The 16952-nt window shown below is 42.5% G+C and overlaps 2 protein-coding genes across 5 annotated transcripts in view; one reads left to right on the top strand and one right to left on the bottom strand.

Annotated features, from left to right (window-relative positions):
- LOC147033431 (uncharacterized) overlaps nucleotides 1-6345 on the top strand; it is a 319898-nt gene extending 313553 nt beyond the window's left edge. The window contains exons 3-4 of one of the 2 annotated variants that reach the window (XM_085871637.1): nucleotides 26-187; nucleotides 4487-6345. In XM_085871637.1, coding sequence (XP_085727763.1) covers nucleotides 26-162 — 137 coding nt within the window. In that variant the 3' untranslated portion in view covers nucleotides 163-187; nucleotides 4487-6345. Of the gene's footprint in view, nucleotides 1-25; nucleotides 189-4486 lie in introns of those variants that run through there. The other variant, XM_085871638.1, reaches the window with a different exon arrangement.
- A 1340-nt stretch (nucleotides 6346-7685) lies between these two features.
- Nucleotides 7686-16952, bottom strand: part of LOC147033430 (uncharacterized) — a 68551-nt gene continuing 59284 nt past the window's right edge. For all 3 annotated transcript variants that reach the window (XM_085871621.1, XM_085871624.1, XM_085871623.1), the window contains exon 8: nucleotides 7686-9986. In XM_085871621.1, coding sequence (XP_085727747.1) covers nucleotides 9454-9986 — 533 coding nt within the window. In that variant the 3' untranslated portion in view covers nucleotides 7686-9453. The remainder of the gene's footprint in view (nucleotides 9987-16952) is intronic.

The following is a 16952-nucleotide window of genomic DNA, read 5'->3' as shown; positions in this document are numbered from 1 at the left end:
CATCCTTCTGTTGATGTGTGTGCAGAGGACGAAGTCAGAGTAATGGCCGCTGGGGAAGAAGATGCACTTTTTGGCAGTGAATCCATCATTCCCAATTTTAAGTGCTCCAGGAATATGAGACGTAATATCAAGCTATTCGAGATGGCCAATCCAAGTTTTTAATAAAAAACAGTCTCCAGAACTACAGGTATGGTTCACACTTGAAAAACTTTATTTATAACTTGACACACTTTTTTAGTCCAAGTTTTTCAATCTGTCACTAACTTTTCATGACAAGAACTTAATAATGTTGAGTGAAGAGACTTTAATAATTCAAGTGCATACATGTGGGAGGTGAGGTCTCTCCCTGATCTGTACAATCAATGCCAATCATGTCTGTCATACATGAATGGATCTGCAGCCATTGACCCTGTGTTCGCTGCAGCTACCATCAAGCGTGACTTCGTTGTTGTGCAAACACATTCACAATTCAACATTATTTTTCACTTTTCCTCCTTCCTTTTCACTGCTGCCAACGTCTGGATCAACTTTCAATATTCTTCCAAAACATCTCTGACCACAATCTTCTCTCTACCTCATCAAATCTAAGATATCTTCAATCGTAAATCCCCTTCATTTTTTCCAACATATTTCACTGCGACCAGCTTATCAAGCTCACCTGAAGATTCCACGAGAAGGACTTCAAACACTGCACAAAATGAGATTTACTGTTATACTTATTTAAAATTGCTTTCCTCATTGCTGTGCCGAAGGGCAGGATCCTTTCCATGTTTCTCAACCTTGGTTTTTCATTTCACTCCAACATCTAAACCTCCCCTCTTCAGGTCTTCAAAAAATCCAGAGCAGAAGAAAGTCCCCAATATCAAGAAGCAAGATGAAAAGTAAAAACAGCAGCAATGACTGCACTCTTCCCTCCCGTTCTGGCGATCTCCCCAGACATCGTGTTCTACTTCAGTCGGTTGTCCATACAATCTGTTTCGGGAGGACATAGTTCAAGCCTATGAAACCTTTGTCGCTCCTGTGTGAAGCGGGACCATCGCCGTAAAATACAAAACACACAGGAAATGGCGCTTTGTGTTGAGGCACGGCGGTGATGGTCATGTTTAACCCTCGACCAGTCAAAGATTCCCGGGGGGTTATGTGTCACACATGGCAAGATCAAATTTGGTCTTATTTGTTCTGATCATGTCAAAGCCACGAGTCTTATTTGCTCTCTCCCACCTGACTCTCTCGCTCTCTCTTTCCTACCCTCCCATCTCTCTCTCTCTCTCTCTCTCTCTCTCTCTCTCTCTCTCTCTCTCTCTCTCTCTCTCTCTCTCTCTCTCTCTCTCTCTCTCTCTCTCTCTCTCTCTCCCTCCCACTCCCTCTTTCCCACCCCTCTCGCTCTCCCCTCCTTCCTTGCTCCACCCTTCCTTGCCCCCACCCCTCCTCTCCCTTCTCCCCCATCTCTTTCCCTCCCCGCTATCCCCCTTATTATTAACCTCCGCCATCTTTGAAGATGGATGGAGGTTACTGTTTTCACCCCTTTCTGTTTGTTACTTACGAAATCTTTATGACTTCCGTTTCTGTTTGTTTGTTACTTACGAAATCTAAAGATTTCGCAAGTATATTGATGACTTCCGTTTCTGTTTGATTGTTTGTTTGTTTGTTTGTAGGCACGATAACTCGAGAACGGAAGAAACTACCAATGTCAAATTACACCACGTGATTCAGGAGGGTGATGGCTACTGCTGATTAGATTTTGGTCAAAATCGGTCAAAGGTCAAGGTCACAGTGAGGTCAAACATAATTCCGTAAATTCATGTGGAGAAATGGAGTATTTTTGCTTCGCTCGACGTTACGAGTTCGTTTTAACTTCGATTTTAATTTTGTCTTCGGTTTTTGCGATCGCTTAGGAACGCTTAAAACTCGGTTGTCGAAATTCTGGAACAGCGATGAATAACTGATATATATATATATATATATATATATATATATATATATATATATATATATATATATAAGTCTTTTATCAGATTCTTCTGAACAGTAATACACCTATTATCTGGCATATCCTGCTGGTACTGAATCACTTTTTTAAAATTAAAAACAAAAAAATGGAATTTTTATAAGAAATCTAGTCTTTGTCTGGGACTCATTATCTGCAAACCACAGTGTAAAATCGTAGACCACAATGAATTAATAATTCAAGCTCCCCTTGGGCTTCTGACTGATTCATGCTTTTATTAGACAAGGTCAGAGGTGAAGTTGACGATTTCGTAAGTACCAGTCTATGACTGCTTGTTTGTTTGTTTGTGAACAGTATTACGGAACAGAAAAACTCCTCGACGGATTTCGACGAAACTTGGTGGGGGGATTAGGTATGGTCCAAGGATCATGCCATTAGATTTTGGACTTGGTCCAAAATCCAATATGGCCGCTATGGCGGCCATTCTGAAAAAATATTTGAATTTTTTTTTTGCATTTCCACACGTTTTAAGTGATTTCCAACCCCCCAAAAAAAAAAATTGTTGGAGAAAAAAAATTTTTGCAACTTTTTTCAACAAAATTTCGATTTTTTTTTTTTTTTGCATTTCTCCATGTTATAAGTGATTTCCAACAAAAAACATGCCAAAATTATAATTGCTGCTGATTTTGGAACTTCAGGTGGATAAACCCACGTAAAATCAATTTCTGTCTCAAGGAATCTCGTTATGATGAATGAATTGAGTATGTAAAAGTTAAAAGTAAAAGGGAAAGTTGCAAACTATAACTCTGTGAGCACTGTTGACATCAAATTGAATGAATAGGATATCAGGTTCACTTGAATGACCTGGCAGTATTGGCGGCGGAGGTTTTGCACTCTCCCGAGTTCTCCCCTCTAGTTCTTTTAATATGTATTTATCCATCCTGAAGTGATGGGTCGTATAATGCACGAAGATCGAACCAAAAGGAGAAATGTGGTGTAAAATATAATTGCACATTTTCTGCTCACCAGCCGATGCCCGATGCACCGCAGAACGCAGGCCCAAATGCGGCCGCCTGGCCCCCAAACATTGTTCAAGTCGATCAATATACAGTTTTCAATGACAGTGCCAATATTGCAGAGCACTCCCCAAGTGGATTAAGCACTCAAGGAAGCACTCCAACAAAACGGTTGGTAAGGAATGGCAGGCTTGGAAAGTGATTAGCGATCGCCGATCCATCGTAATAAGCACCTCGTGGATACGTCGAAATGTCAAATATGTCTGAAATGGACAAATGAACACTTTTTTTAGTCGTTAGAACTGCTGCTAAGTTCAAATATGGAGCTTAACTTTTGTAATTCTGCTTAGTTTAAGAGATTCTCATCGTTATGACGTGCGGAAATGAAATAAAGCCACAAACGATGATGCCTCCAGGCGTTTATAAGTATTGCAATGTATCCAGCGATGACATTCGATGACATGAGTGAAGAAAGTGAAAAAAAACTTCATCATTAAGAAATCGGTGTGGTCTGTTCCAAGTCAAGGCATTGTTGAGCAGGCCAAAAAAAAAAATGCTGATTTCGGACCCCATTGAGGGACAGTGAGGTTTCCAAGGATGTGCATGATGAAGGATATAATTAAATAAGGCCCTTAATTATCTTCAAAAGGGGTGTTTTAACTAACCCAAACACCAAATTTTCACTCTTGCACTTCCTTGGACTTTTCTTAGTCTGCATGCAAAGTTTCAGGCTGCTAGGTTTTATGGTTTTGGAGATATGGAAGAGACACACTGACACACACACACACACACACACACACACACACACACACACACACACACACACACACACACACACACACACACACACACACACTGACAGACACACAGACACACAGACACACACACAGACACACACACAGACGCACACACACACAGACACACGCAGAAACACACAGACAGACACAGACAGACACAGACACACACACACACACACACACTGACACACTGACATACGCACACACACACACACACACACACACACACACACACACACACACACTGACACACTGACACACTGACACACACACAGACACACACACACACACACACACACACACTGACACACACACACACAGACACACACACACACACACACACACTGACACACTGACATTTATTAGTACAGATAGAGTTCCACAATTTTATTTCGTTTTGGCATATTGTAATGTTCCATTATAAAAATGCCAGGGCTTCACCTGCAACAGAGAAAAATAATAATTGTTCAAATATACAGCTATTCCTTAGGAATAAACAATAAAAATGTGACAAATATAAACGGCCCACCCTGTATGTAACAATAGTAATGGGTTGAAATATTTATTAAGGACATTTAACTGAAGGCGATACACACGTGTGGATTATTATCATTGTCTTTGTCCCATGTTTTCATATCCTGAGGATAATAGAGCATTGTCTTGTTTACAAATAAGGGAATGATTTTTGAAAGTAATTTAAGTGTGAACACAATGTGTTTATGCAGGAAGAAAACAATGAACACCACGATTTTGGGGTGGACACCACGTACGGTCATTTTGTGGAATCTCAATCTGGATGAGGGAGGGATCGCTTTGTTGTGGATTTTTACTTCCATTGCATTCCTTTCACTCCTCCTCAACGCGGGTATTATTACGATGTGTGGATCCCGCAGGTTCCACAAACCCATGCTGCTCTACATCAGTATTTAATCATTAGCCGATGCGTGCTGGGGAATCGTTGGGGTATCCTACGTCCTTAACAACACGATAGCACATCGCATAGAGATCACGTTCGCTGAATGTCTGTGTCAAATGTTTTGTTTGGAGTTTACGCTTGTACACCAGTTCCTCAGCACCTGGATCAATTACGTTGACCGACATTGTGCCGTGTTTTGGCCGTACACATACGTCGCTCTGATGTCTAGTAGGCGAGGAGCTCTGAAGCTTGTTTTTCTGGTGGTGATCCTCGGGTTCTTCCTCAGCATCAGTTGCCCGATGCTCACATTGTACCTCGACTTTTGTAACGACTTGGTGATCGTGCACGACACCGCGTGCCTGTCCACGACCGTGAATCGCTCCTCTTGTGAGAGCTCCTCCATCAAAACTGCTTCCCTCGTCGTCGTTTTCTTTTTCGTGTTTGCTTAAACTGGATTTACCGCGTTGTACTCCACTTGCTGTATCATCTGGAAATGCCGGAAATGCCGCAATTCAATTCTATTCAAATGATAGACCCCTCTGCACATTGGGAGTGTGTGAAAACTTATTTCCCTGATTTCGAGAGAGAAAATAAAATAAGAGTGATGATCAATTTTTAAGCAGGAATAGAAAACAAGCTTTCAATTATTATCGAAAAATTTGTTGAAATGTTTTAATTGTTTTTTTAATGAAGAAAATCTCAGTTTTGTGAGTTTTGACGTTTTTAATTTCAGCTAAAACTTTTCACACTTTCCTCCTACATCCATTAAATTGCTTCATGAAAGATCATAAGGACTTGGATTGAACATATAAAAATAAAATAAACAAATATATTCTGTTTGATGAGGAATAATTTGTGCTTTGATTTAAACAATTAACTTACTTTTGAATGGAGTTCATTAATATAATTTGCCTTGATCGGTTTGATGAAGATTTTTGTATATTTTTTGTGAACTAGATTGTGCCTGATTCCAGAACAACATCTCCTCGATCTTAACCACTCCTTGATACATCGAGACTTTTGTTTGTGGCTCACTGATAAATGAATGAAGGATATTCAAATGATCGATGAATGAGATACTAACGATGGTCCAAGGGAGATCAAAGTTTTATTTTTCAATTCTTCAGTAAATATGATTCGGAAGAAAGAATTTTTTTTTTTTGGTTCTCAACAATTGTAGCAACACCAATGCTGGCCACTGTGATGAAACCAGAAGTTTGAAACACTTTCACAGTTTATAGATGGACACATTGTTAACAATTGATTCAATATGGAACAAGATGTTTTTTTTTTATAAAGGTCTTTGTAATGTTTTCTGATTGTTTGCTTATTATCCAGTCATGCTGCCTGGCATGTGGAGCTTCTCATGAACTTTCACCAATTTTGTCATTCTTGGGCCCATGTTCAAATTTTATTCCAGGTAACCTTCGAACAGGTTATTCTCGGTGACCTGTATTTTTTTCCAGTTTACCTGAATTTTATAATGTTTGCCAACTGCTAAGTGCTAATTGTAAATATATGGGAGATTAAAATGCGACGCATACCCATGTCAAAATTTATATTTTACTGTCTGTGGAATGATCATGAGGTTTCGGGGAATTTTTAGCTGCTTTTTGTTTTTTTACAATTCTTCAGTAAATATGATTTTTTTTTATACTGTTTTTGTGATATAAAACCATGATCTTTTCTACACCCATTACCCTGTCACCAAATTTATTTTTGCTTCTGTATCCATCTTCTCCTCCCGCTACATTCTCCTTTACCCCTCAACGTTACCCACACATCCCTTGTTTTCCATCTCCTTTAATTTCTCTTTCAGTCCTACTGTTGACATTTCCTCCTCTTTCTACTGGTCCTTTTGTTATGTTGCACGTCCTGATCCATTCTGTGTTTTGGCTCTAAGACGAGTCTTGACTTCGTATACAAAAAGGCAAATAAGTCAGGGAAGGATAGTTGTAATTGAGAGATGTACAGTACAAGAACTGAAATTTTGGGGATAAGAAAACTTCGATAGATTGGTTTAGGGCTGTTGCAATCTGACGATTACAAAGTGTTCTTTTCTTGTAACAAAATCTGTAAAATGAATGGAGTGGAAGTGACTTGCCATCAGAAGACGGCAGGGTCAGTGTTGTGATACAACCCAGTCAATAATAGTTCAATATCAGTGAGATGCAAAGGGAATCCACTGAACACCATCATCCTGCAGATACCCTCCAACTTTTGCAGCAGATGAAGAAAATGTGGAGGAGTTTCATGGAAAGTTGCATGAACTGGAAGTGCAGGTGCCTAAAGGAGATGTTTTCATTATTATGCGAGACAGTAATGCAAAAATTGGAGAAGCAGGAGCACCAGCGATTTATATAAGCACTGACATGGTATCCAAAATGAGCTGGAGGAGTGAATGCTGCAGTTCTGTTTGGAAAATGAAATCGTAATTGCAATGGTTAACACAATTCAACGAACCCTGTGTAGACTGTCCATCACATGCAGTAATTAACACAAAATCTGAAAATGTTAAGGAATCGGTGATGTCTAGTTTTTGCGGGAATGTGCAATCACCAATCAGCTCCGTCACTTGCCAAGCCAGTCGTTCCTTATCAACCATTCATTTGAATGCTAAAGCCACTTGCCGAACATCCGATACTACTGCAGTCGATAGTGGTACAGTTCTTGTCCAGATCGGGATGTACACTCGGCAGTTACTACAAGATAGAGGTATGTCGACAGCACACATGGATGTTGTACATATGGGCAGATTTGGATCTGTAAAGGGACTCTCGACAGGTGTGTGCTTGTGCTTATATGCTTGGTTACGGGTGCTGTGGTGGCAAAGTTTCATCCCGTATCTTATGATGATGATGATGATGGGTGGTGGGGGGGATAAACTTTTAAGCTCAGCAGCGTATGAGTGATCACATTTTCCTTTGTCCTCATGACTGTTTCTAAAGCAATTGGTTATTTGCCCCCATTGGACTTTATCCGAAATGAGCGTTTATGGATTTGGTCTCGATTTTCGCGTCAGCGTGTACGTGCGTGTATCCGCAACAATATCTCAGGCATGTGTGGACCAATTTTATTCATACTTGGCACAAAGACATTACATGATGGTATACATATGCACATCATTTTGTTTCGCGATCAAAGATGGCCGACGGGTGGCCATTTTAGTTGTAAAATAAAAACCCCGATGTTAAAGTATGTTCAACAGTGGAACACGTCCTCAAGCATTTACTGATGTTGGTCAACCTTAGCAAAAGCACAGTACATGATGGCAAACATATGCACCTCACTTTATTTTGCGATCTGATCAAAGATGGCTGACTGGTAGACTAGCGAGCATTTTAGTTGTAAAAAAACAACCTGTTATCGAACATGTCCTCAACCATTTACCAATCTTGTTCAAGCTTGCTACACAGATGAATGATGGTTTATGCATGCCCTGAAATTTTTTTTGGAGTTCAGATCCAAGATGGCCGAGTGGAGGCCATTTTGTTCCTTAAACGTGTCCCCAGCCATTTCTCGGATACGCATGGTCCGATTCCATCACAATGCAGCATAGCATGACCAGACTAGACAAGGAGTAACATTATCCTTAAATATGACAAATGACATTTCAATGACAAATGACACGAGATTGATTTCCTGGGATACTATGTCTCTTCAGCAGGCATTAGTCCACTGAACATCAATGTTCAGGATATCAATTGTCTTCCAGATCCAAAAAACTCATCAGAACTTGCCTCGTTTCAAGGTGTAACTAACTTCTACCTCAAGTCTGTTGAAAACTGTGCTGATGTGGCTGAAGCACTACGCATATTACTGCAGAAAGACCTCCCATGAAAATGGACCAGCAAACAGACACAAGCATTTCAGGGTTTGAAAATAAATAAAAGTGCCCAAATCCTTGAGCACTTTGACCCCCACAGACCAAGAATGGCCACCACTGATGCTTCAGGAATTGCCTTGAATGCTATACTTTTGCAAGTATCCAACACAGTGGATCGACCTGTTGCCGATTCGTTGAAAACAGTCTGAGACTGAACGAAAGTACTCTACAGGTGAATGTGAAACCCTCACCTGTATATTTGTGTGCGAGCACTGGAATGCGTTTTTCTTCAGGAGGAAATTCACACCACAGACCGACCACCATGCTCTCACAACACGACTTCCGATGACGGGATCTGGTCACAACCAATTGCGCATCTCCAGATGGTCCGGTTAACTTCATCAACAAGTTAACAATCTCAATAATGAGAGTTAACTTTGACATCCGGAATGTGACAGGTTCGAACAATCAAGTTGTGGATATGCTCAGTGGGCTTGTCGAAGACAGTAACCCGGATGTATCGACAACTACTGAAGACTGAAATGTTATAGAAATACACTTCGACAACTTCGTGACAGCAGCCGAGTTAAAGAAAGCTTCAGCAAGGGACGCCACTCTGAGGAAAGTCTGCCATTTCATCCAAAACATTTGGTCTCGCCGAACACCAACGCAGAAGCTTGAACCGCACTTCAGATAAATCGATTTTCGAGGAGAGACTCCGGATGGATGGACAGACTCGGTTGGGGTTAGAGAATGGCTTTTGTTTCATGAAACACGAAAATCTAAAAACAATAAATGTACTTAATTTCATAAACTTTATTAACAAATCAACAATCCGATCGTGAATACATCGTCATAATCACAAGTAAATGATTTTAATGATTTGAACCAAAAATAACCTCCACTTTGTGCATCTCTTGAAATAAACTTCCATCATGAACAGAACGGAATCATCCCAAGGAGCAAAACCGCACGGAGTCATCCTCGTGTCTATAAACCCCAATAGCGGTTTTAACGGGGTCCATGAAGTTCCCCCTGAACACATGCAGGACCCGGGAGTCCTGGAAACACATCAACTCTCCCTCCTCATAATCCAACGAGAACCCAAACCGTTCAGGATTCCCCTGCACTAACAGGTCGGTATATTGATTGTTGTGCATTGCTGTGTATTTGTTATACCGTTTCTGTAAACACCAAGACTCGGGATTCTCTCCTAACACGCACTCTCCCCGTTCCCCTTTCCTCCCCATGGAGTTTGAACAGATTCCGATTCTGCACCAACGACTCGAACTCACATCGACCTCCCAGTAGTGACGGCCCGACGAGAAACTCTCAGAGGAAACAACTTGTGCATAACGACCAAACCGATCAGGATGTTCTGGGTAGGGTTGGTCGGTCCGGGTTCGAGTCGCCGTCCTGAGGTCCTGGGAGATCATGATCGATATATTTGCAGAGTTTAGGTCCAGACTTGGGGTCTGCCCATCTGCAGACACGAAGAGACAGGTCGAGGGCTTTGATAGACAAAACGACAAAAACAAAAACATTTCTTTTTTAACCTTTGAAATATTAAATACATTTTTTATTTCATCTTCTTTAGTAAACGTAATTCACCCTGTCTGTACCTGGTGAGGAATCCCACGATGATCCCATTGTGCCTCTTATTCAAATTAAATAAATAAACCCCTCCAACGATCAGTGATTATTTATTTTCTCTTCAAAAATACATTAGTTTCACGTGAATTGTAACATCTTGTGAATGTGTGAGAGGTAACATCTTGTGAATGTGTGAGAGGTAACATCTTGTGAATGTGTGAGAGGTAACATCTTGTGAATGTGTGAGAGGTAACATATTGTGAATGTGTGAGAGGTAACATATTGTAAATGTGTGAGAGGTAACATATTGTGAATGTGAGAGAGGTAACATCTTGTGAATGTTTGAGAGGTAACATCTTGTGAATGTGTGAGAGGTAACATCTTGTGAATGTTTGAGAGGTAACATCTTGTGAATGTGTGAGAGGTAACATGAGAGACTTCCGGTTCTGGGTTTGCAGCAACGGCAGATTTCTCTCAGGGCTCTCTGCCGACTTTCTCAAAGTTAATTTTCCGGTCGTTATTTGTCTCGTTTTAACTGTTTATTTTCTCACCTACATGTTTCTGTGTGTTTAGAGTTCGGTTTTGTTTAAAAAATCGTGCTATTTTGTGAGTTTTTGTCGACCTTGTCTTACCGGGTCCCTTGAGGCCGACCTATCCTTCCCCTCGAGGTACATGATCATTTTTCTTTGTATTCTCTCCCAATTACCTTCGATTTATATTTTCCCCACTTTCCCAACGCCCCACATCCCTCCCAACTAAACACTCTATTTGTTTGTTTTGTTTTGAATTTAAGACAAGAAACAAAAAAAACTACCTTTCTCCCTGCACCCCACAAGTCCTGATTCTTCTTCTTCGTATTCCTCTTTTTCTTCTTCCTTCTGCTGGCATACCATCTTCATTCTACTTGAGCTGACCCACTCTCACCAATACCTTCACAATTTCTTCCTACAACCTTTCATTTCAGAATCTTACGTATTCTTCAAAAATACATCAAAAAATAATAACCTTCCTTATATCATTTCAATCTATACGCCTGCAACCACGTGTCTCTCGACTCTTCCTGATACTTTTCATCGATCCATTAGCTTCACTCTGCGTTTACCGTTTCAAATTCACAATACACCTCCACGATTTTACTTCAACCTTCCTTTTTCCGAATGTTATGCAATCCTTATTTAAAATAAATAAATTCACTTTTGACTCTACACCTCCCATAGCCATGTGCGTCTCCCAGTGCCACGTGCTCCTCCATAACCACGTGATCTGTTTCCACCCTCTGTGATTACCGATCCAAATTCACCATTCACCTCACGATTTTTTCTGCATCCTTTCTCTGCCCTCTCACCTCCGTGTCATCACTCCATCTCAAATCCTCAATTGGCTTCTGCCCCCTCTCTTGCCCCCTCCTCCCCCCCAGCAACACAAAGCCTTTTCTTCTCCTCATCATCTGCCTCACTCCCCGACCTATTCTGCAATCCCCCACACTCTTTCAACAACTCTCCTTACCTCCCTTTCCCTCCTCCCTTGTCATACCCTCCCCTCCCCTCCCATCCCCTGCACCCAAAGCCTCCTCCCCTCCCTCTTCATTAACAGTATGGACCTTATATATCCAGGTCCTTCGCTCAAACCTTTTCGATCTTTCCATACAGGTTGCCACTGACAAACCAGACATAATGTGCCGAACAGAAACTTTCCTCCCTCAACACATCACTGACTCCCAAGTATCTCTCCCTGGTTACTCCCTCCAGTGTGACAGATCTGAGCCTGATCCTGGTGGAGGAATTTCTCTCTTCATCAAAGACTCTATTTTTCAATCTCCATGCACTGCCCTCACTCCACCACACCGCCAGGAATACCTCTGGATTCGGCTTCCCCTCCACTTCAACCTCATGTTTATATGTGTGGTGTACCATCCACCAAACAGTGATGACTCCATTTACACCTCACTATCCGAAAACATGGACCAACTTCTATCTTCTCCTCCAAACTCTCTTCCTCATATGTGGTGACTTCAATTATCATCATGCCAGTTGGCTCAGTGTACGTCATTCACCTGTCATGGCACTTCAGTAAAAGCTTTCTGCGACTCATTGGGACTGACTCAATCGGTCAATTTCCCGACATGTATCTCAACCAATGGTGCTCTATCTCTTCTGGATTTAATTTTGACAAATTTCCCTGAAAATATCTGCCGTCATCCTCCGCTCCAATCGGTTCTTCTGACCACGTGCTTGTCAAAGTAGACGTCTCTCTGGCTGTTATCAGAGAACCACCTCAATGACATCGAGTCTGGCATTTCACTCAAGCCGAATGGCAGGGTCTCCAAGCAGCCATCAAACTTCTAGACTGGTCTCACATTGCTACTTTCTCCAACATCAACTCATCCTGGGAATTCTTTCAAACAAAACTTGCTCTCTCTCATGCACAGATTTTTCTCCTCTCATCTTCAGTTGGCCTCCCCTTCCTCCCACCCATGGTTCACCGAAGCTTGTGACGAGGCAGTTGTCCTGAAACAACTTGCCTTTGCCTCATGCAAAGCAAACCCAACTGAGCGTAATCTCAGTTCCTTCCACAAAGCTTGGAACAAGTGTGTATCTACCCTCAGGAGAGCCAGAAAACAACATATTTCGAAGCTCAAGTCTGAACTTTCAAACCTCTCTCCCTCCTCCAAATCCTGATGGCATCCAATCAAATCTGTTTCTGGTGTATGTTCCCCCTCCACCCCCTCCCTTACCTCAAACGGCCACACTGCTGATACCGCACGAGAAAAGGCTGAATGCCGAAACTCGGTGCTTGCATAGAAATCTTGTGTCCAAAACCCATTGCTTTCTGTACCCACCTTACCCAGTCGCACACAACTGGCCCTGTACTCTGTGTCCTTTTCTCCTGACAAGGTGGAGAGCTTGCTATCAAACCTCGACTCAGATTCTGCAACCAGTCCAGACGGCATCAGCCCACATATTCTAAAAACCTGCTCCTCTGCTCTTGCTCACCCTCTCTCTGTTCTATTCACCTTCTCATTTGCTCAAGGTCATCTGTCATCTGCTTGGAAATCAAACATTACCACCCTGCATAAAAAGGTGCAAAAACAGATCCCTGCAACTACAGACCAATCAGCCTTCTCCCAATCATCAGCAAGGTTATGGAATCCATCATTGCTTCAGACATTAAATCCTTCCTCTACTCCAATGGCTTGATATCAGATCATCAACTTGGTTTCAGACCAGGTCAGTCTACCCTGGATATGCTGCTTCTGCTATTCCAACAATGGATGGAGGTCCTCGATGCCGGACATGAAATCAGAGCCATATCCCTAGACATATCGAGTGCTTTTGACACGGTCTGGCACCCTGCCCTGCTCACCAAACTCTCTTCCTATGGTATCCAAGGCCATCTCCACTCATGGCTCGCAGTCATCCTCTCCTGTCACAGGCACCGTGTGGCCCTAAATGGAGTTCTTTCATCACGTCTTCCTGTCCAGACTGGAGTTCCTCAAGGTAGCGTTCTGGGCCCTGTTCTTTTTCTGGTTTTCATCATTGATCTCTCCGACTCTCTGGAAAATCCTCTTTATCTCTTTGCTGATGACTCCACCCTTTGCCATACCATAGGTCATCCCTCAGACCGACAAGCAGCCACTTCTTCATTCACTGCAGATCTGGGTAAAATCACAAACTGGTCTAACACATGGAACATGTCTTTCAATCCGGACAAGTCTCACACTCTCACTTTGTCTATACGAAAGGACCGTTTGGAACCCAGACCATCCCCTCCCCCATCCATCCATCCACTTTCTCAACAATCCTCTGGAAGAAGTCCTTTCTTTCAAGCTTCTGGGTCTCACTATTTGCCATAATCTTTCCTGGGAAAGCCACATTTCCAACCTGCCCTCCAAAGCCAGTCACCGACTGGGAATCCTCCGTCATGCAAAGTCCTTCCTCGGCGCACCTGAGCTCCTGACCAGATACAAAGCTTTTGTCCACAGCCTGATGGAGTATTGCTCTCCCCTCTGGGCTTGTACTCCTGCCTCTCACCTTTCTCGGCTTCATGCTGTGGAAACCAAGGTATTTTGGATCATTAGTATCTCCCGCGATGAGGCTGAGTCTTTGGGCCTCTCACCCTCTCACCGCAGGCAAGTCCGTGGTCTTTCTGTCTTCTACTGTCTCCTCTCCAGTCTCGCCCCCCCCCTCCCCCCGCTCTGTCTGCGATTTGTCCCCACCATATTTCCGCAGGGCAGGTCTGCCAACAACCCCCTTCTGGTAAAACTACCAAAATCACAAATCACTGCCCACCTTCACTCTTTCATTCCTCTTTTTCCCCGCCTTTGGAATAAACTCCCTCACTCGGTTCAATCCCATTCTTCCCTCCAGGCCTTCAAAACAGCTGTCCACCACCACCTCTTATCGTCCCCCATCCAAATCCTCGATCTTTTCTACCCCCGTTAATCCACCCCAAACCCATCTCCTTCAAATTCCCTGCTTTCCTTCCTGAAAGTCCCTGGAATGTCCATCTTGTATACCCCGTGTTCCCTGCCCCATCCCTCTCCCTTCCACAGATATCCTAATATCTCTGTTCCCCACAATTTTGTCCTTCCCACTCCCGCCCCTCTTGCCTCATGCCCCCTTTGCTGTGCGTTGTGTGTTCGCTCTCACACGAGCCTCGACAATGTGTACAAAACAACAAGAAAAAAAATCTTGTGAATGTGTGAGAGGTAACATCTTGTGAAGGGGTGAGGTAACATCTTGTGAAGGGGTGAGGTAACACGTGAATGTGTGAGGTAACACGTGAATGTGCGAGGTAACACGCGAATGTGCGAGGTAACACGCGAATGTGCGAGGTAACACGCGAATGTGCGAGAGGTAACACGCGAATGTGCGAGAGGTAACATGCGAATGTGCGAGAGGTAACATGCGAATGTGCGAGAGGTAACATGCGAATGTGCGAGAGGTAACATGCGAATGTGCGAGAGGTAACATGCAAATGTGCGAGAGGTAACATGCGAATGTGCGAGAGGTAACATGCGAATGTGCGAGACGTAACATGTGAATGTGCGAGACGTAACATGTGAATGTGCGAGAGGTAACATGTGAATGTGCGAGAGGTAACATGTGAATGTGCGAGAGGTAACATGTGAATGTGCGAGAGGTAACATGTGAATGAATGAGGTAACATGTGAATGAATGAGGTAACATGTGAATGTGCGAGAGGGAACATGCGAATGTGCGAGAGGGAACATGCGAATGTGCGAGAGGTAACATGCGAATGTGCGAGAGGTAACATGCGAATGTGCGAGGGGTAACATGCGAATGTGCGAGAGGTAACATGCGAATGTGCGAGAGGTAACATGCGAATGTGCGAGAGGTAACATGCGAATGTGCGAGAGGTAACATGCGAATGTGCGAGACGTAACATGTGAATGTGCGAGACATAACATGTGAATGTGCGAGAGGTAACATGTGAATGTGCGAGAGGTAACATGTGAATGTGCGAGAGGTAACATGTGAATGTGCGAGAGGTAACGTGAATGTGCGAGAGGTAACGTGTGAATGAATGAGGTAACATGTGAATGAATGAGGTAACATGTGAATGTGCGAGAGGTAACATGTGTGTGCGAGAGGTAACATGTGTGTGCGAGAGGTAACATGTGTGTGCGAGAGGTAACATATCAATGTATGAGGTAATATTTTGTGAATGGATGAGAGGTAACATATTGTGAATATGTTGGAGGTAACCACTCATTTTATCTGGAGTTCACAATGAAGTTACCAAAAGTGACAGCTTGATCCTCACCAGAAAGTGATTCTTCTTCACCTGCCAACGTTTCAGTACCAGCAGAGGGGTTGGCAGCGAGGGGGTGTGGGTGAGACCTTGATGTGGGATTTACATTTCCCTATTTCTAGAATCAGAGAGCCGGTTATCTCATTTGTATTGAAGTTGTGGAAGTGAAACATTCCACTCTTTCATGAGAAAACATGAAATTATTTTGTCCAATATTCCCAGTGAGAATGTCACATTTATCTTTGTTGTTCGAGTACGATGAATAATTACCTTCGCCATCTTTGATGGATGGAGGTTATCTTTTCACCTCGATGTTTGTCTGTCTGAGCATGATATCTCAAATCGTTTTTAACGGATTCTGATGAAACTTGGTGGGCAGGTTGGGTGTGTGACAAGAACAAATTGATTCGATTTTGGTGAAGATCCGAATATGGATCCGGTAATTCTTCAAGTGATTGTTCACCATTGGAGATGGGGCCAAAAACGATATACAGCATGCAATCTCAAAAAGATGGATGGATTCGGACGAAGCTTGGTGGATAGGTTTGGAGTGTGAGAAGGACGAATTGATTCCATTTTGGTGAAGATCTGAATCTGGATACGAGATTTTAAATTTGTTTCAGTGATTCTTTACCGTTGAGAGATGGGACCAAAAACGATAAATAGTATGGTCTTTCAAAATGTTGTGGATGAGTTATGACAAAACTTTGTAGATGAGTTGGTTGGAGGACAAGAAAAAGGCGATTCGATTTTGTTTCAGCACTGGATTCAGATCCGGTTTATCAGCGGCATACAAAATGTAAACTGTTGAGTCTGGCAGAGTTATGTGCTCTACTGATTGCCGTTCTAGTTTGAGAAGTGTTTGTTTGTTTATTATTTATGAAATCGAAGATACACAAGTATATTCATTTAATTTGTTTGTTTGTTACTTGCAAAATCGAAGATTTCTTCAATATGATTAGTCAGTCGTTTTTGTTATTCTGTGTTTGTCTGGCTGTCTGTCTGTCTGTTTGGCTGTCAATCGCCTACAGGTCACAATTCCAAACCGACCGTCATGAAACTTTACTAAGGTGTAAAGGTC

Source organism: Eptatretus burgeri, chromosome 2 (genome assembly GCF_056783735.1).
Source record: "Eptatretus burgeri isolate ZD-2024b chromosome 2, Ebu_testis_v1, whole genome shotgun sequence".
NCBI classification, from domain to species: domain Eukaryota; kingdom Metazoa; phylum Chordata; class Myxini; order Myxiniformes; family Myxinidae; genus Eptatretus; species Eptatretus burgeri.
This window is presented reverse-complemented; position numbering and strand designations above follow the sequence as displayed.